This window comes from Lagenorhynchus albirostris, chromosome X, assembly GCF_949774975.1.
Source record: "Lagenorhynchus albirostris chromosome X, mLagAlb1.1, whole genome shotgun sequence".
NCBI classification, from domain to species: domain Eukaryota; kingdom Metazoa; phylum Chordata; class Mammalia; order Artiodactyla; family Delphinidae; genus Lagenorhynchus; species Lagenorhynchus albirostris.
Genome location: NC_083116.1, coordinates 96,318,684 through 96,343,899, shown reverse-complemented (window position 1 = coordinate 96,343,899; position 25,216 = coordinate 96,318,684). Strand labels below are relative to the sequence as shown.

The following is a 25,216-nucleotide window of genomic DNA, read 5'->3' as shown; positions in this document are numbered from 1 at the left end:
GGCCAGAATCAAAATGTCAGACGATAACAAGTGCTGGCATGGAGCAATTAGAACCCTCTTACATTGCTGGTGGGAATGTAAAATAGTAGAGCCATTCTGGAAAACAGTCTGGCAGTTCCTCAAATGATTATTAAATATACAGTTACCGTATGACCCAACCATTCCACTCCTAGGTATATACCCAAGAGAAATGAAAACACATGTCCACAGAGAAACTTGTATATGAATGTTTATAGCAACATTATTCATAATAGCCAAAAACTGGAAACAACCTACAAGTCCATTAACTGATGAATGGATAAACAAAATGTAGCAGATCCATACAATTCAGCTATAAAAATGAAGTACTGATACATGCACAAGTACAACGTGGATGACCCTTGAAAACATCATGCTAAATGACAGAAGCCAATCACAAAAGACCATATATTATGATTCCATTTACAGGAAATGTTCAGAATAGGCATATTTATAGAGACAGCAGAGGTTGCTTAGGGCTGGGGGGTACTTGGGGTGATAAAGGGTAATGATTTTCTTTTTGAGGTGACGAAAGTGTTCTAAAATTGACTGCTAATGGTTGCACATATCTGTGAATATACTAAAAACCACTGAATTGTACACTTTATTATTACTATTTTTTTTTTGGCCGCACCGCACAGCGTGCGGGATCTTCGTTCCCTGACCAGGGATTGAACCTGTGCCCCCTGCGGTGGAAGTGCGGAGTCCTAACCACTGGACCACCAAGGAATTCCCAGAATTGTACACTTTAAATGGATAGATTGTATGGTATGTGAATTATATCTCAAAATTGCTTTTAAAAAAAGCTCAAGGAGGAGAGAGATATTTTTTCTTTTTCTTAGCTAAAACATTATCCAGACTGCTTTACCATTAGTTAGAGTTCTATAAACCACGTATTTATACACTCATCTAAACACTTTATATGTCTGGCGTGGCTAAAGATCATTATCTATTAAGAACCTCTAATGAGTCTAGTTAAATAATCATTAGGTTGAGAACACAAGTGTCAAAACCTGAATAATCCTCTAATTCTCCAGCTGATGGACTTTATCCCTGACAAAAACACATCTCTGTATCTACATTCACAAAACAAAAATACCAAAACTTTATGTATAAAGTTCAATATGAGACTTTATTCAGAATGCGACTTACTGGAACAGCCAATTCAAAAAACTAATAGGAAAATACTATACCATGAATTAATGAAAGATAAATACAATACGGCTCAATATCAAAACCAAGAGTTTTGGATTTTGCTTGATATTATTTTAACGACATACAGCTCAGTAGTATCAAACAGGTAATTTAAATACCCATGGTATAATTAGGGATTTAAAGCTAGATTTGAAAAATTGAATACTTGGATTTTATATACCTCAGTAATACTTAACTCTTCACTGAAAGTCTGAATACCTTTAGGAAAAGATTACCTGAAATTAACGAATTACTGAAAAGAAACCTTAGGCTTCTCAGAAATACTACCATGCTTCTTCATTTTGGCCAAAATAGATTCATTAGACTTGGTGCCCAAATTTGCAAAACAATGAAATGAATTGTAAACTTTCTGGTAAATAAGCTTGGAATAAGCCTGTTTATTAATATTTATAATAAAAACTATCCTTTGATGACAACATGAATAAAATAACTTTTTCCCCCATAAAGAAAATTCAATATATGGTACAAAATATCCTCCCCCTTTGATCAATGCTATATAAAAGGATGATACCAGCTTACTCCTAGAGACAAAAGACCTGTGGCTAGAAATGTGTCTTCTTTTAACTTTCAAAAAATATATTATTCTAGAATTTTAAATTCTCAACTTCTTCAAACCTCTTTTTTCCTTTCACTTTAGCAATTTTCACATAAGCTTTCTTTCTAATGATAAGGGAACCTAGTGAAACTGAGGATAGCAAATGCACTGGGCTAAAATTGAGGGGAGATGTCAGAAAATCATATGCAGAAACACACTGTGTTGTAGATTTCTTTCTAAAGGGAAATTTTATGGAATATGCAAACCCCAATAGACCTGCAAATGTAAAGTTACTATAAAAATATTCCAACTTAGCTTGTCAGGGTGCAAAAAATAAATTATGGTGGATAAATAAATGCTCTCATTATTTTAAGATTTTATTCATTTTATTATAATTACTCTACCCTTTCCAATATGAAATCTATTCTCCTCATTTTGTGTCTCATCTGTTAACACCATATCATCCTCCCCAAGTTATGAGCTCAATAGGCTAACACAAGATCCCTACTGATGTTTCTCCTCCTTAACATTTCTTGAACATAGCTTAAAACTTTTGTGGGGGGTAGGGGGTGCATGTTTTAGAATCTTTGGTACACTTCGCTACAGGTCACTCCTTTGAATTCAAAAGAATGACTCAACCAACAGTCAAAAGACCATGAGCTTCCTGAGGGCAAGGACTATGCCTTATTCAAGTCTCCATCCACTATGCCTTATGCCCTGTGTGCAATAAAGGGTTGGAGAATGAACAGATGAATAAACAAAGGGACAGATAAGTGCTATCATCAGCTCTGGGGCCTTGAAAAAGCCATTTAACTTCGAGGAACCTTATTTCCTCATCTGTAAAATAAGAAAAGACTGACTCTGCCATTCTCAAAGGGTTGTCAAGAAATCAGTAGGCAAATTTAGGGAATACTTTGCAAACTCTAAGGAAGCATAGGAATGTAAGCTAACCATTTTCCCCCTTTAGGTCCAGTCTCACATTTAATGTCTTCTAGCGTAATGACATCTCCAGATATGGCCTACTCTTTTTTCTGATTAGGTGTCCATAAACAAATACTAAGTTTCTACAGATATATACTATACATTATCATACAGAAATAATGATTACTCACATAAGTAATGTATCCCAAAACATATCAGCAGATGTAAGTTAGAGCTAAAATTAGAAATTATGCCTATTACAAGTTAACATTCCAAAAAAGTTATTTTATATAAAATAAAGTCAAAAGTTTAACTCACCGCACATTTTTCCACTTTGCCAGCATTATTAGCCCATTTTACTAAAGCTAATAATCGAACAAAGAGTTGGCGTGTCCGGCTAGCAAACTGCACTATTTCTATTTTCCTTTAAAATAAAACAAAACAACTCTTAATGAACCAACACATTTGAAGGAGTATTTCACAATTTATTTTATCTGAGCTAAAATATGAATCAGTCTTTGTTTACAACCATTACAATGAAATGAACCACCTAAAATATTTATTTAAATATGAATTATTGTCACATTTTGTATACCACCTGCATATACTTCATTTTCTACCTCAGAGTAACATCTCCAATAGAATGCTTAAGCAATGAATCACATTTTCAAATTAATTTTATACTGCAATAAAAGTTGTTTACTAAAATATACTAAATTCACAAATATAAAATTATTATATAGAAGTTAACTGGGTCACAAAGGGGACCAAATTATGGTTTGAAGTTGAAATTATGAATTAGTAACCTTTCTGGTAAGAGAAAGGAAGTGAAATAGCTCTTTACCAAAACTTGAAACTGTATTATTTCTACAAAGGCAAGGGCCCATTTCCCATCTTGCAAGAGCATGATTTATAAAATTGAATAAAGAGCTTAACTATGCAACTCTTGGCCAAACTAATTTCAATAACAAAGTACTAAAAATAAAAGCTAAAAGGTCTGTCCATATCTATTTTTATACTATACCCACTACAATGCTTTTTCTCCCCATACTCATCAGTATTTTTATCATCTCCTCATAAAGGCTTAAAAGCTTTACTAAAAGCTTTACATTGTCAATCAGCGTGTTAGCTAGACCTCTCAACTTCATGTCAGCTACAAAACTGATAATCATACCTTTCATGGTTTACCTTATGACACACAAAAAAATATTCGACAGGCCAGGACTGATGTCAGGCCCCAGCAAGACACCAACCTCCCTCCAAGTGGACTCTGACATATTAATCTTGTTACAGCTGTTCACTGACCTGTAGATCCAACCCACACCTCTGTATCTCACCAACAGCAAGACCATGATGCAATGCGCCAAAATGAAAGTTTCTGCTGAAGCATAATCCTAACTGAAGACCACAGAGTCTAGATCCTATTGAGAGCATACATACCCCACAAACAACCTGAAAGACTTCCTTAAGGTTCAGCCTGCAATATGATTATTGGTGGTAGAAAGAGAAGAATCAAGGACACTGATACAATTATGACTCTTTGCCAGGGTCTGTGAAGGATCCTTAGAGATAAAACAAGCAGAGAGCATCACAGGCAAGACTGGAACACAGCAGAAATGTTAAATGTACACTAAGATCTGGCAGTCACCTCAGTGCTAGGAGCCTCAGTGCTGTCATTCTAACTCAGCAACGGCTTACAGAGGATGTGAGGTCTCTTCTCTCACAGAGTAAACATATTTGTATATTACTAATTCCATTGCCAGAGGAGCTCCTCTACTGGAAAGGAGACATCCCCCTTTGTAAACTATTTTAATATGGTTTTTTCTTGACACCACGCTGTCTCAAGTGATAGGCAGCATGAGTTGGTTTTCCAAGGCCCAGTTTCCCTTCCTACCCCAGAGTGGACAGAACAAATCCTGATTTTCTTTTTTTTTTTCTTCCCCAAATGAATGCATTGTGGGTATTTTATTTACTTTTGGCTGGTGTCAAATATATTTTTTTAACATCTTTATTGGAGTATAATTGCTTTACAATGGTGTGTTAGTTTCTGCTTTATAACAAAGTGAACCAGCTATATATATACATATATCACCATATCTCTTCCCTCTTGCATCTCCCACCCTCCCTATCCCATCCCTCTAGGTGGTCACAAAGCACTGAGCTGATCTCCCTGGCTGCTTCCCACTAGCTATCTATTTTACATTTGGTAGTGTATATATGTCCATGCCACTCTCTCACTTCGTCCCAGCTTAACCTTCCCCCTCCCCTTGGCCTCAAGTCCATTCTCTAAGTCTGCGTCTTTACTCCTGTCCTGCCCCTAGGTCCTTCAGAGCCTTTTTTTTTTTTTTTTAGATTCCATATATATGTGTTAGCATACAGTATTTGTTTTTCTCTTTCTTACTTCACTCTGTATGACAGACTCTAGGTCCATCCACCTCACTACAAATAACTCAATTTCGTTTCTTTTCATGGCTGAGTAATATTCCATTGCATATATGTACCACATCTTGTTTATCTATTCATCTGTTGATGGACACTTAGGTTGCTTCCATGTCCTGGCTATTGTAAATAGAGCTGCAATGAACATTGTGGTACATGACTCTTTTTGAATTATGGTTTTCTCATGGTATATGCCCAGTAGTGGGATTGCTGGGTCGTATGGTAGTTCTATTTTTAGTTTTTTAAGGAACCTCCATACTGTTCTCCATGGTGGTTGTATCAATTTACATTCCCAACAACAGTGCAAGAGGGTTCCCTTTTCTCCACACCCTCTCCAGCATTTATTGTTTTTAGATTTTTTGATGATGGCCATTCTGACTGGTGTGAGGTGATACCTCATTGTAGTTTTGATTTGCATTTCTCTAATGATTTAATGATGTTGAGCATTCTTTCATGTGTTTGTTGGCAATCTGTATATTTTCTTTGGAGAAATGTCTGTTTAGGTCTTCTGCCCATTTTTGGATTGGGTTGTTTGTTTTTTGTTATTGAGCTGCATGAACTGCTTGTAAATCTTGGAGATTAATCCTTTGCCAGCTGCTTCATTTGCAAATATTTTCTCCCATTCTGAGGGTTGTCTTTTCATCTTGTTTATGGTTTCCTTTGCTGTGCAAAAGCTTTTAAGTTTCATTAGGTCCCAGCTGTTTATTTTTGTTCAAATCCTGATTTTCATTTCCTTCCTTAAAAACGGACCAGCCAAACCATAATACAGGTATGCTTCAATTGTCTCTTCCACTTCTATCTTTTCGATCTATGTCTAATTCTCTCAGAAAGGTCACTGGGGGTAGGGAGTGGAGCGTAGTCACTAATAAATGCTAAAATCCGCCCTAGTGACTTGGTATTTAACAAAAAGATCAACCAAGGAGCATAAGTAGTTCCAAATATAGAGTCAAGTAGCCTATACTGTAGCCCCAGTTTAAATCTCCATCACCTAATTTCTTTGAAAGCTTAATTTATCTTGTTCCTTTGGACTATGGAAACATACTAGCATTTAGAAATGTCTTAAGCCCCAAACTCCAACTGAATCAAAATTCTCTTAACTATAAAACAGCAATAGCAGTAGACAAATGTCCACTCTCTATAGATCTCTAATAGCATCATTGCAGCAAATGATAAATTAGCAGCAAACTTTCTAAGGTCAGTCTCTTCCTCAGCTTTCTCCATTTAGTTCTGATTTTCTACATCTTCCTACCCCCTCAGGCACTTGACCTGGTCAGTGATTCAATAAAGATTTCTAGAAGAGAAGGTCCAGAGCTGGCCTCATACCAAGAATTGTCAAGGATGAGGAAATTATATTTCCCAGGGCTCCTTAAACAAATGGTGTGAAGTCACCCTAGGCTCTCTGCGCCTATGTTCCTGGTCCACAACTCTACCACCCATACCTACACATACCTCCCCGCCCCGCCACTTTCTCTCTCACTCACACACACACATACTCATAGATATATCAACACAGACACAGATTTAAGGTTTTTTTCATACTCACCTTTCCACATCAGATTTCCTTGGCAGTCTAAGAAGAAAAAAAAAAGAAACTGACTAAATACATGCACACCTTCATTAAAATATGATAATGGTCTTTACTTTGACTTATTAAATACCTTAGTATTTCAGAAAAACTGGATAAATAGACACTACAGGCTTGTGTGGCTCCCTACTCTTTTTTATTTTATGAGTTTCCGGCAATATAGCTACAAAGGAAAAACTAACAAAGGAACATTTCTCTCCATTCAAAGTGCTTCAAAAGATACTGCATGAACCTCAAACATTTAAAAAGACCAAGTCTTACCTTAGCACACTACACCATAGAGAATCAGAGAAAATATTCTTTTAAGACCAAAATGATCATGGTTGCAAGGTACTACTTAGTTGCCAGCCTCCCCATATTCAATGGAACCTTGCTTCCAAGCACTAATCCCCCCATGTTTTGTTATGGTGGGCAAAACTAGAAGCTAGGCACACAAAAGGGCCAGCGTCAGCCAAGGATGTACAGTAATTATGATGTTGCTTGGTTAGATGCAAATGATTACTTTTAAACAGCTCCAGTGAGGTTTTGATCTCTTTTTTGCTAGTTGTCCAGTACGAAAGCCAGCAACCAATGTCACCCTTTTCCCTGAAATTATACCATTTAACACTCTCACGTCCACCAATGCTTAGAAAGATCCTGATTTGCTTCCTGAATCACCATATTCTGTAAACCTCTATCCTATGGTCCAAGATTCAACAGCCTGAACTCTAAAGCCTCCCCTACATCTAATAGGCTCTTGAAGAAAACACACTGAACCGCTTAGACCCTCTTCCCCCCGACATGCCACAAGTGCAGAAAAACTAAAACCGCCGCCAGAGATTCGAGGTACAAGGAAGGGAAACTATTAAAATGAGCTCTGACTTAGTTACCTACAATTCTTCGGGTAGACAATGGGATGGAAGCTCAAGTTATGATCCAAGTGATACAAGAAACTAGATAGGAGCTAGAAGGGCCAGCAGATCAGAGGATGAAGCAAAAATTAAGGCCTTATTATAAGACTGCAAGTAAAAGCAGCTACTGGGAAGTTCCTATACCTGTGAAAGATCCGGAAAACACTCCTTGAGAAGACTCCCCTGTCCTCAAGAGAGGGAGAGAATGAGAACCATGGATACTTGTATGTGAGAGAGGGAGAAAAACAGAAGAGTAGAGCCTTTGGGGGTAGAAAGAATAGGAATCATTGTTCTAGCCGCCGCCCGCCCCCCCCCCCAGAGACCCTAAAAGGATCATCTCTTGCCAGAGGTGGTGTCATTTCAGGGACAAAGGACAGGCTTTGCTGCCTACATCCCTCCCCCCCCAATTCCTCCTAATCTATTTAAAATTCCTTTATGGATGACAAATCCACCACTTGGGGCAAAAACCAACCCTAAAGGGCGAATCTTTGGAGGAAGTCACAGAAACCTTGTTTACACCAAAGCGTTTTAAGACAAGTTTACATGACTGAGATCCTAGCATTTTCTGATTTTAATTAAAAGAGGTTTTTAAAAGGAAAAACCTAAGTCTCTAAAAAATCACAGCAGAATGTAAACTCTAAAATGAAAGCATGTATTACATGCGTCGGGGGAGGAAATGAACAAGCAAAAGGAAAAAAAATAGAAATCTGGGGCCAAAAACAAACCACCTTTTTTACTTTCAATAGTCCACAGACAAGCATCAAATGTGGCAGAAATAAGACTCAAAGTATACCTTGAACACTGGTTTTATATTAATACATTAATCCTGGCAGTTTTTACCTGGAACAAGGAAAAATACATGATTTAGGAACTTCCAAGGTATATTCCTAAACCAATTTTGGTTACCACAAATCAAAAGAGAAAAAAGTTATTTTATATACCTATGTATCAAGAGCAACAGTGAATTTTCCCCTTAAATTCCCCAGGTCTACAATGACAGGTGCCCTGACTTAGAACAGTTATTGTTCTAAGCCCTGGGGAAGGTAGCAAGCAACTCAAAATCCCTGTCCTCATAGAACTTCCAGTGAGGAGGAGACAGACAACAAACAGTAAGTGCTGCAGAAAAACAAAGCAGTGAGTAAGAAGGATAGCTTGAAGGGGCAGAGTACTTCTCATGGGTGATCACCAAAAAGTCTTTCTGATAAGTTACATCTGAACAAAGACCTAAAGGAAATGTGAAAGCAAGCCACACAGATTTCTGCGAGAAGAGGGAAGGCTCTCAGGTGGAGTGTGCCTGACCCTATCAAGAAAGATCAATAAGAATAGCGTGACTGAAACAGAAGAAGCAAGGAGAGTATTAGAAATGAAGTTAAAGAGGTAAGGGAGAGAAGACACATCATGTAGGATATTAAAGGTAGACCACAGTCTTGGTTTGCTCAAGATAGTCCCGGTTTATGCCTGTCGTTCTGCCATTGCTATTAATAGCACCACCTTTCATGCTCAAAAGTGTCCTGACTTGGACCATAAATTTTATGGTCACTCTCTATATAGGTGACTATAAAAAGTTTTTACTCTAAGTGAGATGGGGAATCACGGGAAAGTTGTGAGCAAATAAGTTTTAAAAGGATCATCCTGGGGCTTCCCTGATGGGCGCAGGGGTTGAGAGTCCGGCTGCCGATGCAGGGGACGCGGGTTCGTGCCCCGGTCCGGGAAGATCCCACATGCCGCCGAGCGGCTGGGCCCGTGAGCCATGGCCGCTGAGCCTGCGCGTCCGGAGCCTGTGCTCCGCAACGGGAGAGGCCGCAACAGTGAGAGGCCCGCGTACCGCAAAAAAAAAAAAAAAAAGGATCATCCTGGCTATTTTATGGAGGAAAAACCGTAGAGGGGCAAGGGTAGCAGCAGAGGCCCCAGTTAGCAGACTACTGCAGTAACACGAGCAAAGGATTAACACTTGATGGAAACGTTGAAAAGTGGTCAGATTCTGAAGTCAGAGATGACAAGACTTGCTAATGTACTGAGTGTGGGATTGGAAGAAAGAGGAGCCAAGAATTACTCCAAAATTTCTGGCCTAAAAGCATCAAAAGGAAGAATGGAGGTACTATTTAGTGAGATAGGAAAGTTTTGGGGGCATCGAATGGAATCAGGAGTTTGGTTCTGGACTTGGTCCAGAACTTGCCCATTAGGTACTTAAACGTAGGCACCTGGATACAGAGTCTGCAGCTCAGTGGAAGCGCCTGTGCTGGAGAAATAAGTATGGGAATCATCAACCTATAAAGGGTGCAGGATGAAGTATAAAACTATATACTTATTCTACAGCAATAAAATGTTTCTTTTCGGGCTTCCCTGGTGGCGCAGTGGTTGAGAGTCCGCCTGCCGATGCAGGGGACACGGGTTCGTGCCCGGTCCGGGAAGATCCCACATGCCGCGGAGTGGCTGGGCCCGTGAGCCATGGCTGGCCACTGAGCCTGCGCGTCCGGAGCCTGTGCTCCGCAACGGGAGAGGCCACAGCAGCGAGAGGCCCGCGTACAGCAAAAAAAAAAAAAAAAAAAAAAAGTTTCTTTTCATAACTAAGTCCTGAAACAGTAACAACAACACAATTCAAAGAAGTGCTACAAATGCCCTATGGAGAAACAAATTATACAAATTACACAAACACGGCGGCAGTTTTCAACAGTTTCCCATAGCTCTACATAGGACGGGTACATGATATCTTCTCATGGATACTCAAATTCTTATGAAATCCAACAACTAATGGTGCAGAGAAGTATATTACCACAATAATCCCTCATCATGACAGCTATTTAAGTTTCTCATTACACGGGCGCGGGGGGGGGAGGCTTCTTTCTGTAAAGTACAGTGTATCAAAATTCTCAGAATGATGTTTTACAGGAATAAGTGGAGCCTATTCTAATTCTTTAAGTCATCTGCAAAAAAAATATTTTAACAGTCTCTAGCAACAAAGTACTGTGACATTGCACAGCCTAATACCTACATACTCGTGTATTTCAACTGAATACACTGATCTGGAGCCTACCAATAGATAAAAGATAAAAACGAATCTAGATGAAAACTAGTAACTCTTACTTTTTCTGAACATGAATTTAAAAGTGTAAAACAGCAATTCAAGTATATATACCCCTAAATTTTAGTTTCTTCACACACGTGAAAATCTTTACAGTGTATTCCGATCCTATTCTGAAGAGATTAACACCCTAATCATGTCGCAAGGCATTTCACCCGGTAACTTGGTGATTTACAAACTCCGTTCATACCCCAAGAGACAATAACAGCAGGCTAGTTACACAACAATCTTACACTAAATGCGTGAAGACTTCAGTCCCAAACGTTCCAGAAAAACAAACAAACTTGGAATCCAAAATTTCACATTATTTTATACACAGTACATCTCCTGAGTTCAAACTTTGTCAGGAGTAATTACAAGCCACATTTAAAATGTACCGTAAGAAGCTGTAAAACAATTTCTCACCTTTGGGTTTTTTGGGGGGGTTTTTTTGTAACTCGAATAGTATGTATTCCTAAACCGTAATCTTGGGGTCTGGGCTAGAAAGCTTCCAACCAAGAAATCAATAGGGTTCAGCTGGCAAATCGAGCAAAAATTCCAAGGACTGGCTTTTCAGGGAGTCTAACAACGTGCATAATTCACAAGTCTCGGCTGCTTCATCTCCAGAAAGACCCCAAACGCAAAGCTTCTCCTCCACCTCCGCTGGGCCCCAAGAGTTCAAAAATTCTAGACTAAGCAGTCCAGCAAAGAGGAGAAAGCAGCAGCCTTTTGGGGAGAAGGAGGTGCGAACCTCTCAGCCGGCTGGGCGGGAAGGGGGGGCTGGGGGGCAGGCGTGGATTTCGCGGCACTTACAGATCAGTCAGCACCATGAGCTCCGAGTAGGCCCGGTGCAGCAGAAATTCGATGAGGGTGCTTAGCCGGTAGCCAGGGCTAGCCGCCGCCGCAGCGGCCGCCGCCACGGCGGCTCCCGGAGGAGGAGGCGCCGGGGCTGACGCGGGGCCGCTGCTGCCCCCTCCGCCGCCTCCGGGCGGGACCAGCTGGTTCTCCAGCTGCACTGGGGCCATCGCGGCGCAGAACCGGGCTTGGCGCAGCGGCACAAGATGCGGACCTCGAGTCTCCCTCCCGGGCGCTCGGTCACCGCGCCGATGTGGGCGCGGGCGGAGTCGCCGCCGCCGCCGCCGCCGCCGCCGCCGCTTACTACCGCCAGGCCGCCTCTGAACAGGAAGCCGTGCGCCGGCCGCGGAGGCCCGCCCCCATGTAGCGACAAGCCCGCCGGCTCCAGGGACTGGAGCAAGGGGCGGGGGGGGAGGGGGCGGGGGGGGAGGAGGGAGGGCGGGGAAGCGGGGCGGGCGCCGCAGAAAAGCTGCGCTCCCGCAACCGATCAGATGCAGCTCCGCCAGGCAGCCGCAGCATCCATGTTGTTGACTGCCCAAAGCGGAAGTTGTTAGGCAGTACTGAAAGGGAGCCAAAGGGGAACTTCCGACAGCAACCTGTGCCTTTTCTCCCTGCTGTTGGGCGCGCGGACGCTGGGGGGCGCGTGGGAGTGGGGCGGGGCCGGCGCGCTGGCGGGAAAAGCGGAAGCGGGGGCCGGGCGCCCCCGGAAGTGGATGTGAGGGCGGGGCCGGTGCGAACGTCAGCAGTTGCCGCGCCCTTGCCCTCTCCGCCCTCTGGGATTTAAAAGCCTCCAATTTGCGCTGAGGTGTCGATCAACGCTCCCCAGGTGGGTGCAACACGATCGGGAGGCCACCCCATCCCAGATGTTTGTGACTTGTGGTTCTGGACTCGCAAATTGTTGCGGCTGCGTGCTTCTGACTTCTCAGATCTTTGCCCCGCCCACAGTCTGCCCATGCGCCTTTCGTGGGATAGAAGACGTTTCCGTCATTTTTTTTTTTAAACTGTGGGAAAAGATTCGAGAAAATCTGATTAGGGGTAGGAGCAGGGCCACTGGCAGAATAACCTCACTTTAACGGAGTTGAATATATGCTGAGTTCTTTACCGACCCCCAAATCCTGGCAGTTCTACCACGGAAACAGCCCTTAAATCCTCTACCGCTGATTCTCCCACTTGGTTCTTGTCCCTGCCCTTGAAGTAGCCGCCCTGCCTTCCAAGGACTTTCAGTTCATCTTCTGTGCCCTACTGCCACTTTTTCTCCCCTCATAATTCACGTTTAATAATTTTGCTTCCTGCGTTAAAGCGGCGATTCTCAACCTCGCCTGCACGTTGGAATCTTGGGCGGTGGAGGGGTGGGTGGCTTTAAAAAATATTTATGCCACCCCCACCCCCAATACATTCGACTTTAATTGGTCTGGGCTTCAGGATTTTTAAAAGCTTCCTAAGTGATTTTAATGTGCAACCGTTTAAAAGCGTCAATTGCTGCGACCCTTTTCAAACATCTATTTGCAGATTCTTATCTGTAACTCTTAGGTGTAAGAGATGCACATGCTGTTCCCTAAGGTTAAAATACTCTCATTCTTGTCCACTTGTGTAATTCTTAGTCGTTCTTGAAGACCATTCACCTGTCTTTTGAGGGTGTAACTTTTGGAGTGTAATTAATCACTTGCTCCCTCTTTTGTGATCCTAAAGCACATTTACACAAACAATACCATCATAGTACTCAGCAAAAGACATTAGATTACTTACACTCCCACCCCCACACACACAGGTACAGTTGCTGGAGGGCAGATAACCTCCCTAAGATTCATCCCTATGCTGCTACCTCAGGAAACAAACACATTGTTTCTAAGTTAGTTAGAATGTTACCTTTTTTTTTGCAGTTGTTTTGATTTGTTTTACTGAAGGTTCTTTTTCCTCTTCTGAAAACTATTGACTTCACTTAAAACGCCGTGGTGGTCACATACACACAAGATGTACAAGATGGTCCTTAAGGTCTTTTCTAATACTCACATTCTGATTCTGTGTGATGTTGATGGGATTTTAACTCTGCCTTATTGCATTTATTAAACACAGTTATACACCATGCCTCTTGGTATTCATTCTATTTGGCAGTAAGATTCTACCTAGAGAAATTACAACCAATTTGCAAATAAAAAAAAGTAATGGGTGGATGGGGGTTGTTTTAGAAAAGAGGAATTTTCACCGGCATCCATCGGGTTAGATATTAATGAAATTTCTGTGAGTCTGAATACGTATCTTTAAAAATTGAAAAGTACTGGTTATTAAAAACGATATTCTAATGGAAAATAGGGTGAAAATACAAGAATAGAACTGTGAGACTTGATGTGCTTGAATTGTTGGAGATCGGGAGGTAATTTAAATGAAAACTGAAAGTTATAGCGCACCTCCCAACCTGATAGTACAGACAATTAAGCAAATATAGGAACTGCTAATCGAAAAAATGAATAAGGAAGGAGAGAAAATGTTAGCATGTTTGGCTGAGTTTCTAAAGGAATGGCTCATACCCAAACTTTTGGAAATAGTGTAATTTATCATTTTAAAGCCTACAGTACAATGTTTGGCACTGTAGCATAAATACCTAATTTTTCATTCCCACTCTTCAATTGTTGCTCTATTTGGTCATCACCAGATTCTATCACACCTGAGATAATTTCAGAACTAGCAGCATATTTCCTCAGCTCCTAAATCAACCTAACACTTTAGATCTTTCATGAAGTCAATCTGATTTTAATGAGGAACAATTTGACTGCAAAATATGGGGAAAAAAGAACATTTCCTTATAAGCCCTTTTGATGGAACATTGAAAATTTGATACATATACAGTTGACCCTTGAACAACTTGGGGGTTAGGGACACAGACCCTCCTTGCTGTCAAAAATCCATGTATAATTTATAGTTGGCCCTCCCTAACTGGAATTTCTCCTTATCTGCTGTTCTGCGATTTTCAACCAACCTCGGATCATGTAGTAACATTTACTGGAAAAAAAAAATCTGCATATAAGTGGACCCATGCACTTCAAACCCATGTTGTTCAAGGGTCAAATGTAGTTTCCTTTTGAAACATACAGCTGCCCCTCAGACACAAAAGTCTGGGAAAGGAAATGAAAAGTTTTTTTTCTTTCTTTTTTTTATGATATTACAATCAATTCCTCCAAAATGGAGAGCAAAAGCAGTAACTGCTTTCATTTAAGAGATGCTCCTTTCATAGTGAAGTTGAGGGAAGGAACTCACTGTGAGTATGGTCTGACCAACCTAGAAAAAATGAGAACACTTGGATGGCTTTGCATATAGAAGAAAACCCAAACTTCTTAGTGTGGTCTCTAAAGCCATTAACACAGTGGTCCTTGCCTGCTTCTCCACCTCCATCTCCTGCCACTCTTTCCTTCATTCACTTCACTGTAACTTCACTGGATCAAGTACATGCCATTCCCTAAGGTGTTAGGGCTTGTCTACTGTTCCAGATACCTGAAACACTGGTATCCCAGCTCTTCACGTGGCTGGCTTCTCATCCTTCCAGTATCAGCTTAAATGAGAAAATCCTCAGAGAGGCCTCTCCTGACTCTATGATACTAGGCAGGTACAAGGAAGTTCATCGCAACGTTGTTTGTAGAAGCAAAAAAATAAGAAGAATCTCAACTGTCTCTCAGTAGGAGAATGGATACATAAATTACTGTATTTCTACATACCTCTGTAATTGAATAAATTAGACCTACATGTACCAACATGGAGACACCTCAAAAACAATATGGAATGAAAAAAACCCCATCTTTTTGATACCATTCCTATTTTTAAAGCACACAAAATACTCTATAATTTAATATATCGTAGACAAAGTAAAAAATGTAAATGAGGATAATAGACACCACCTTCAGGATAGTAGTTACTTCTAAGGAACGGTTAGGGATGAGGTGATGCTTTTTATTGGTTATTAGCTATTAGTTATATCTAATGGGTTTCTTGAAGAACAACCTGAAGGAAATGTGACAATATTAATATATGTTAAATCTGGGGATAGAGATATGATTGTTAATATATTCTGCACTTTTCAATACTTTTGAAATATTTCATAATTTTTAAATTTTTAAATTTTCTATTAGTATTATTTACACAAGCTGCCATAACGAACACCCCACCAAATCTCAGTAACTTAGCACAGAAAGGGTTCATTTCTTGTGCTCACAAAGTTCAGTAAAGATGTACCTGATGGAGAGGCTCTCCTGTAAGTAATAACCTACAGATACAGTCTCTTTTCATCTTGGGAAGCCATCGCTCTAACCTGGAGATTTTTTTTTTATATATATATCCACCCACATCCCATCAGCCAGAATTAGCCACATGGCTTGTTTAAAAGGCCAGGGAGCTGGGAAGTATAGTCTTCCTGTGTGCCTAGGAAGAAAATGAAATGGTTTGGTGAACAAATAACATTGTTTTTACCACAATATTAAGGTAGTCTTTTTTTCTTAGAGCACAGCATCTGAAATCAGACCACTTAGAAAAAGATCCTAGCTCAACCACTTATGATCTTAATGCTTTCCAGGAAGTTACTTCATTTCTCTGGGTTTCTCAGTTTGCTCATCTGTAATAATAGTATTTACCTCAAAGGATGATTATGAAAACTAAATGATGTTTATTCTTCCTTTAATTTTACTGAAATATAGTTGATTTACAATGTTGTGTTCAATTTCTGCCATACAACAAAGTGACTCAGTTATACACACATATATTCTTTTTTTTTTTTTTTTTTTTCGGTACGCGGGCCTCTCACTGTTGTGGTCTCTCCCGTTGCGGAGCACAGGCTCCAGACGCGCAGGCTAAGTGGCCATGGCTCACGGGCCCAGCCGCTCCACGGCATGTGGGATCTTCCCAGACCGGGACACGAACCCGTGTCCCCTGCATCGGCAGGCAGACTCTCAACCACTGCGCCACCAGGGAAGCCCACACATATATTCTTTTTCATATTCTTTTCCATTATGGTTTATCACAGGATATTGAATATAGTTCCCTGTACTATACAGTAGGGCCTTGGTGTTTATTCATCCTATATATAATAGTTTGCATCTGCTAATCCCAAACTCCCAAACCCTCCCTCCCCCATGTCCCCCACACCACAACCACAAGTCTGTTCTCTATATATGTGAGTCTGGTTTTGTTTCATAGATACATTCATTTGTGTTTTCTTAAAACTTATTGAAAACTGACATTTTTTTGAATTTTATTTAATTTTTTTATACAGCAGGTCCTTGTTAGTTATCTATTTTATACATATTAGAGTATATATGTCAATCACAGTCTCCCAATTCATCCCACCACCACCACCCGTCCCCCCCCCCGCACGTTACCCCCTTGGTGTCCATACGTTTGTTCTCTACATCTGTGTCTCTGTTTCTGCCCTGCAAACCGGTTCATCTGTACCATTTTTCTAGGTTCCACATATATGCATTAATATAGGATATTTGTTTTTCTCTTTCTGACTTACTTCACTCTGTATGACAGTCTCTAGGTCCATCCACGTCTCTACAAATGACCCAATTTCATCCTTTTTATAGCTGAGTAATATTCCATTGTATATATGAACCACATCTTCTTTATCCATTCATCTGTCGATGGCACTTAGGTTGCTTCCGTGACCTGGCTATTGTAAATAGTGCTGCAATGAACATTGGGGTGCATGTGTCTTTTTGAATTATGGTTTTCTCTGGGTATATGCCCAGTAGTGATATTGCTGGGTCATATGGTAGTTCTATTTCTAGTTTTTTAACGAACCTCCATACAGTTCACTATAGTGGCTGTGTCAATTTACATGCCCAACAACAGTGCAAGTGGGTTCCCTTTTCTCCACACCCTCTCCAGCATTTGTTGTTTGTAGATTTTCTGATGATGCCCATTCTAACTGGTGTGAGGTGGTACCTCATTGTAGTTTTGATTTTCATTTCTCTAATAATTAGTGATGTTGAGCAGCTTTTCATGTGCCTCTTGGCCATCTGTATGTCTTCTTTGGAGAAATGTCTATTTAGGTCTTCTGCCCATTCTTTGATTGGGTTGTTTGTTTTTTTAATATTGAGCTGCATGAGTTGTTTATATATTTTGGAGATTAATCCTTTGTCCACTGATTCATTTGCAAATATTTTCTCCCATTCTGAGGGTTGTCTTTTCTTCTTGTTTATAGCTTCCTTTGCTGTGCAAAAGCTTTTAAGTTTCATTAGGTCCCATTTGCATATTTTTGTTTTTATTTCCGTTACTGTAGGAGGTGGGTCAAAAAAGAGCTTGCTGTGATTTATGTCAAAGAGTGTTCTTCCTATGTTTTCCTCTAAGGGTTTTATAGTGTCTGGTCTTACATTTATGTCTTTAATCCATTTTGAGCTTATTTTTGTGTATGGTGTGAGGGAGTGTTCTAATTTCATTCTTTTATATGTAGCTGTCCAGATTTCCCAGCACCACTTATTGAAGTGACTGTCTTTTCTCCATTGTATATCCTTGTCTCCTTTGTCATAGTTTAGTTGACCATAGGTGTGTGTGTGTTTATCTCTGGGCTTTCTATCCTGTTCCATTGATCTATATTTCTGTTTTTCTGCCAGTACCATATTGCCTTGATTACTGTAGCTTTGTAGTATAGTCTGAAGTCAGGGAGTCTGATTTCTCTAGCTCTGTTTTTTTTCCTCAAGATTGCTTTGGCAATTTGGGGTCTTTTGTGTCTCCATACAAATTTTAAGATTTTTTTTCTAGTTCTGTAAACAATGCCATTGGTAATTTGATAGGGATTGCATTGAATCTGTAGATTGCTTTGGGTAGTATAGTCATTTTCACAATATTGATTCTTCCAATCCAAGAGCATGGTATATCTCTCCATCTGTTTGTGTCATCTTTGATTTCTTTCATCAGTGTCTTACAGTTTTCTGAGTACAGGTCTTTAAACTCCTTAGGTAGGCTTATTCCTAGGTATTTTATTCTTTTTGTTGCAGTGGTGAATGGGATTGTTTCCTTAATTTCTCCTTCTGATCTTTTGTTGTTAGTGTATAGGAATGCAAGAGATTTCTGTGCATTTATTTTGTATCCTGAATCTTTACCAAATTCATTGATTAGCTCTAGTAACTTTCTGGTGGCATCTTTAGGATTCTCTATGTATAGTATCATGTCATCAGCAAACAGTGGCAGTTTTACTTCTTCTTTTCAAATCTGTATTCCTTTTATTTCTTTTTCTTCTCTGATTGCTGTGGCTAGGACTTCCAAAGCTATGTTGAATAATAGTGGTGAGAGTGGACGTCCTTGTCTTGTTCTTGATCTCAGAGGAACTGGTTTCAGTTTTTCACCATTGAGAATGATGATTGCTGTGGATTTGTCATATATGGCCTTTATTATGTTGAGGTAAGTTCCCTTTATGCCCACTTTCTGGAGAGTTTTTATCATAAATCGGTGTTCAATTTTGTCAAAAGCTTTTTCTGCATCTATTGAGATGATCATATAGCTTTTATTCTTCAATTTGTTAATATGGTGTATCACATTGATTGATTTGCATATATTGAAGAATCCTTGCACTCCTGGGATAAATCCACTTGATCATGGTGTATGATCCTTTTAATGTGTTATGGGATTCAGTTTGCTAGTATTTTGTTGAGGATTTTTGCATCTATATTCATGAGTGATATTGGTCTATAATTTTCTTTTTTTGTAATATCTTTGTCTGGTTTTGGTATCAGGGTGATGGTTGCCTCATAGAATGAATTTGGCTGTGTTCTGTCTGCTGCAAATTTTTGGAAGAGTTTGAGAAGGATGGGTGTTAGCTCTTCTCTAAATGTTTGATAGAATTCACCTGTGAAGCCATCTGATCCTGGACTTCTTTTTGCTGGAAGACTTTTAACCACAGTTTCAATTTCATTACTTGTGATTGGTCTGTTCATATTTTCTATTTCTTCCTGGTTCAATCTTAGAAAATTACACCTTTCTATGAATTTGTCCATATCTTCCAGGTTGTCCATTTTATTGGCATACAGTTGCTTGTAGTAGTCTCTTATGATGCTTTGTATTTCTGCAGTGTCTTTTGTAACTTCTTTTTCATTTCTAATTTTATTTATTTGAGTCCTCTCTTTTTCTTGATGAGTCTGGCTAAAGGTTTATCAATTTTGTTTATCTTCTCAAAGAACCAGCTTTTAGTTTTATTGATCTTTGTTATTGTTTTCTTTGTTTCTATTTCATTTATTTCTGCTCTGATCTTTATGATTTCTTTCCTTCTGCTAACTTTGGGTTTTGTTTGTTCTTCTTTCTCTAGTTCCTTTATGTGTAAGCTTAAATTGTTTATTTGAGATTTCTATTGTTTCTTGAGGTAGGCTTGTATTGCTATAAACTCCCCTCTTAGAACTGCTTTTGCTGTATCTCATAGGCTTTGGATCATCGTGTTGTTGTTGTCATTTCTCTCTAGGTAATTTCTGATTTCCTCTTTGATTTCTTCAGTGATCTCTTGGTTATTTAGTAGACTGTTGTTCAGCCTCCATGTGTTTGTGCTTTTTACGTTTTTTTCCCCTGCAATTTATTTCTAATCTCATAGCATTGTGGCCAGAAAAGATACTTGATATGATTTCAATTTTCTTAAATTTACCAAGGCTTGATTTGTGACCCAAGATGTGATCTATCCTGCAGAATGTTCCATATGCACTCGAGAACAAAGTGTGATCTGCTGCTTTCAGATGGAATGTCCTATAAATATCAATTAAAGCTATCTGGTCTATTGTGTCATTTAAAGCTTGGTTTCCTTATTAATTTTCTGTCTGGATGATCTGTCCATTGGTGTAAGTGAGGTGTTAAAGTCCCCCACTATTTTTGTGTTACTGTCGATTTCCTCTTTTACAGCTGTTAGCATTTGCCTTATGTATTGAGGTGCTCCTATGTTGGGTGCATATATATTTATAATTGTTATATTTTCTTCTTGGATTGATCCCTTGGTCATTATGTAGTGTCCTTCCTTGTCTCTTGTAACATTCTTTATTTTAAAGTCTATTTTAAAGAGTCATGTACCAAAATGTTTATTGCAGCTCTATTTACAATAGCCAGGAGACGGAAACAACCTAAGTGTCCGTCATCAGATGAATGGATAAAGAAGATGTGGCACATATATACAATGGAATATTACTCAGCCATAGAAAGAAACGAAATTGAGCTATTTGTAATGAGGTGGATGGACCTAGAGTCTGTCATACAGAGTGAAGTAAGTCAGAAAGAGAAAGACAAATACCGTGTGCTAACACATATATATGGAATTTAAGAAAAAAAAATGTCATGAAGAACCTAGGGGTAAGACAGGAATAAAGACACAGACCTACTAGAGAATGGGCTTGAGGATATGGGGAAGGGGAAGGGGAAGCTGTGACAAAGTGAGAGAGTGGCATGGACATATATACACTACCAAACGTAAAATAGATAGCTAGTGGGAAGCAGCCGCATAGCACAGGGAGATCAGCTCGGTGCTTTGTGACCACCTAGAGGGCTGGGATAGGGAGGGTGGAAGGGAGGGAGATGCAAGAGGGAAGAGATATGGGAACATATGTATATGTATAACTGATTCACTTTGTTATAAAGCAGAAACTAACACACCATTGTAAAGCAATTATACTCCAATAAAGATGTAAAAAAAAAGTCTATTTTATCTGATATGAGTATTGCTACTCCAGCTTCCTTTCGATTTTCACTTGCATGGAATATCTTTTTCCATCCCCTCACTTTCAGTCTGTATGTGTCTCTAGGTCTGAAGTGGGTCTCTTGTAGACAGCATATATATGGGTCTTGTTTTTGTATCCATTCAGCGAGCCTGTGTCTTTTGGTTGGAGCATTTAGTTCATTCACATTTAAGGTAATTATTGATATGTATGTTCCTATTACCATTTTCTAAATTGTTTTCGATTTGTTTTTGTAGGTCATTTTCTTCTCTTTGTTTCTCACTTAGAGAAGTTCCTTTAGCATTTGTTGTAGAGCTCGTTTGGTGGTGCTGAATTCTCTTAGCTTTTGCTTGTCTGTAAAGCTTTTGATTTCTCCATCAAATCTGAATGAGATGCTTGATGGGTAGAGTACTCTTGGTTGTAGGTTCATCCCTTTCATCACTTTAAATATATCATGCCACTCTCTTCTGGCTTGTAGAGTTTCTGCTGAGAAATCAGCTATTAACCTTATGGGAGTTCCCTTGTATATTATTTGTCGTTTTTCCCATTGTTGCTTTTTAATAATTTTTCTTTCTCTTTAATGTTTGTCAGTTTGATTACTATGTGTCTCAGCATATTTCTCTTTGGGTTTATCCTTCCTGGGACTCTTTGGACTTCCTGGACTTTGGTGGCTATTTCCTTTCCCATGTTAGGGAAGTCTTCGACTATAATCTCTTCAAATATTTCCTCAGGTCCTTCCTCTCTCTCTTCTCCTTCTGGGACCCCTATAATGTGAATGTTGGTGCATTTGATGTTGTCCCAGAGGTCTCTTAGGCTGTCTTCATTTCTTTTCATTCTTTTTTCTTTATTCTGTTCTGCGGCAGGGAATTCCACCATTCTGTCTTCCAGATCACTTATCCGTTCTTCTGCCTCAGTTATTTTGCTATTGATTCCTTCTAGTGTAGTTTTCATTACGGTTATTGTATTGTTCATCTCTGTTTTTTTGTTCTTTAATTCTTCTAGATGTGTGTTCCTTAATTCTTCTAGGTCTTTGTTAAACATTTCTTGCATCTTCTCGATCTTTGCCTCCATTCTTTTTCTGAGGTCCTGGATCATCTTCACTATCATTATTTTGAATTCTTTTTCTGGAAGGGTTGCCCATCTCCAGTTCATTTAATTGTTTTTCTGGGGTTTTACCTTGTTCCTTCATCTGGTACATAGTCCTCTGCCTTTTCATTTTGTCTATATTTCTGTGAATGTGGTTTTTGTTCCACAGGTTGCGCGATTGTAGTTCTTCTTGCTTCTGCTGTCTGCCCTCTGGTAGATGAGTCTGTCTAAGAGGCTTGTGCAAGCTTCCTGATGGGAGGGACTGGTGGGTAGAGCTGGGTGTTGCTCTGTTGGGCAGAGCTCAGCAAAACTTTAATCTAATTGTCTGCTATTGGGTGGGGCTGAGTTCCCTCCCTGTTGGTTGTTTGGCCTGAGTATACCCAGCACTGGAGGCTACAGGATCTTTGGTGGGGCTAATGGTGGACTCTGGGAGGGCTCATGCCAAAGAGTACTTCCCAGAACTTCTGCTGCCAGTGTCCTTGTCTCCGTGGTGAGACAGAGCCACCCCCCCACCTCTGCAGGAGACCCTCCACCACTAGCAAGTAGGTTGGGTTCAGTCTCCTATGGGGTCACTGCTCCTTCCCCTGGGTCCCAATGTGCACACTACTTTGTGTGTGCTCTCCAAGAGTGGAGTTTCTGTTTCCCTCAGTCCTATTGAAATCCTGCAATCAAATCCCACTAGCCTTCAAAGTCTGATTCTCTGGGAATTCCTCTTCCTGTTGCCAGGCCCCCAGGTTGGGAAGCCTGACGTGGGGCTCAGAACCTTCACTCCAGTTGGTGGACTTCTGTGATATAATTGTTCTCCAGTTTGTGACTTACTCACCCAGTGGTTATGGGATTTGATTTTATTATGATTGCGCCCCTCTTACCATCTCATTGCAGCTTCTCCTTTGTCTTTGAATGTGGGGTATCTTTTTTGGTGAGTTCCAGTGTCTTCTGGTCGATGATTGTTCAGCAGTTAGTTGTGATTCCAGTGCTCTCACAAGAGGGAATTAGTGCACGTCCTTCTACTCCATCATCTTGAACCAATCCCTAACATTTATTCTTAATAACGTTTGCAAAGGGCTTAAAACAGTCATTGATCTATAAATATTAACTATTATCATTATCATCCCCTAGGAGCAATAATGTTTATATTTGATTCTTCACCTAATAACCTATGAACGTTCTGTCTTCTCCTACCCTCAAGTGGCTCTCTCTGATATTCCCAGCAGCTAACATAGTGCCTAGCTATCTGGCTTTAATGAGTGAATAGAACAGGCATATTCCTTCATCTATACACTGTAATTTTATTTATATTGCATTAACTTATTTGGGATTAAGATTGACTTTCATATATTTACATGTGAAGTCAAGTGTCTAGGAGTTCTTTTTAAATGGCTCAGAAAAAAAGTTGGGGGAGGTAGCTGAAATAAGATTGGCAGAATGTTGACGGTTGTTAAAGTTGATGATGGATACATGGGAGTTCATTATACTCCATTCTTTCTCTTCTTTTCTGTATGTGTAAGAATATACACAATAAAAAAAACTGGGGGAGGGGGGACTTTCCTGGTGGTCCGGTGGTTAAGACTCCATGCTTCCACTGCAGGGGGCATGGGTTTGATCCCTGGTCAGGGAACTAAGATCCCACATGCTGCGCAGTGCAGCCAAAAAAAAAAAAAAAATTAAGAATGGGTAGTAAACTAAAGACCCAGATCTTTTTTCTTTCCTAATGAACAGCCTTTAATATATATCTACTCAATTTTTCAGATTTTAAAAACTTTTTTGTAATTTATAGAGTGTTTAAAACTAACATTAAAAAAGAAAACTACAAGAAACTTCAATTATAACTGCTTGTAAAACAGATGAAAATGTCAAATATTTTAACAATTTTTGTTTCAGGCCTTGATATAAGAATGTTTCCAAGGGACTCTCAAAAAACACATACACACACACACACAAATTTATAATCTTAAAATTTTCTAGCTTTGCTAAAATTCAGTATCTTTTTTTTTCACCTCACATACTTACCTTTTCAAAAATTTTGTGGTGAGAACATTTAAGATCTACTTTCTTAGCAACTTTCAGGTGTACAATACATGTTAACTATTTTAGTCACCATGCTGCATATTAGATCCCCAGAACTTGTTCATCTTATAACTGGAAGTTTGTACCATTTGACCAACATCTCCCCATTTCCCCCACCAACTTCCGGCAACCACCAAGTTACTCTTTGTTTCTATGAGTTTGGCTTTTCTAGATTCTAAATATATCTGAGATCATAGAGTACAGTTGACCCTTTAAAAAGGTGAGGGGTGGGACTTCCCTGGTGGTCAGGGGGTAAGACTCTGCACTCCCAATGCAGGGGGCCCAGGTTCGATCCCTGGTCAGGGAACTAGATCCCACATACATACCGCAACTTAGAAGCCCGCAGGCCACAACTAAGAGTCCGCATGCCTCAACAAAAGATCCCACATACTGCAACGAAGATCCCACGTGCTGCAACTAAGACCTGGAGCAGCCTAAATAAATAATAAATAAATAAATATTAAAAAGGTGAGGGGTGAGGGCACTGACCGTCTGCCCAGTTGAAAAATGTCTAACTTCACAATCAGCCCTCTGTACATGCCGTTCTCCATCTGAGGATTCAACCAACCATGGATCATGTAGTACAAATTTAGTCAAAAAAAAAAATTCACTGTAGTTCAAACCCATGTTGTTCAAGTGTTCACTGTATTTGTTTTTCTACATCTGACTAATTTGACTTAGCATACTGCCCTCAAAGTTTTATCCATGTTGTCACAAATGACAGGGTTTCCTTTTTTTTTATAGCTAAATAATATGTGTGCATGCATGCATTTGTGTGTGTGTGTGTGTGTGTGTGTGTGTGTGTGTGTGTGTATTCCACATTTTCTTTATCTGTTGACAGACACTTAGGTTGTTTCCATGTCTTAGCAGTTGTGAATA

At 39.8% G+C, this 25,216-nt stretch overlaps 1 protein-coding gene across 5 annotated transcripts in view; it reads right to left on the bottom strand.

The window, feature by feature from the left end:
* The window catches only part of MED14 (mediator complex subunit 14), a 74,698-nt gene extending 62,913 nt beyond the window's left edge, over window positions 1-11,785 (bottom strand). For 3 of the 5 annotated variants that reach the window (XM_060137527.1, XM_060137531.1, XM_060137529.1), the window contains exons 1-3: window positions 11,478-11,771; window positions 6,672-6,698; window positions 3,008-3,113 (exon numbers count right to left, since the gene is read on the bottom strand). In XM_060137527.1, coding sequence (XP_059993510.1) covers window positions 3,008-3,113; window positions 6,672-6,698; window positions 11,478-11,689 — 345 coding nt within the window. In that variant the 5' untranslated portion in view covers window positions 11,690-11,771. Of the gene's footprint in view, window positions 1-3,007; window positions 3,114-6,671; window positions 6,699-11,477 lie in introns of all 5 variants that reach the window. The other 2 variants (XR_009538434.1, XM_060137528.1) reach the window with 2 other exon arrangements.
* Window positions 11,786-25,216: the final 13,431 nt, after the last annotated feature.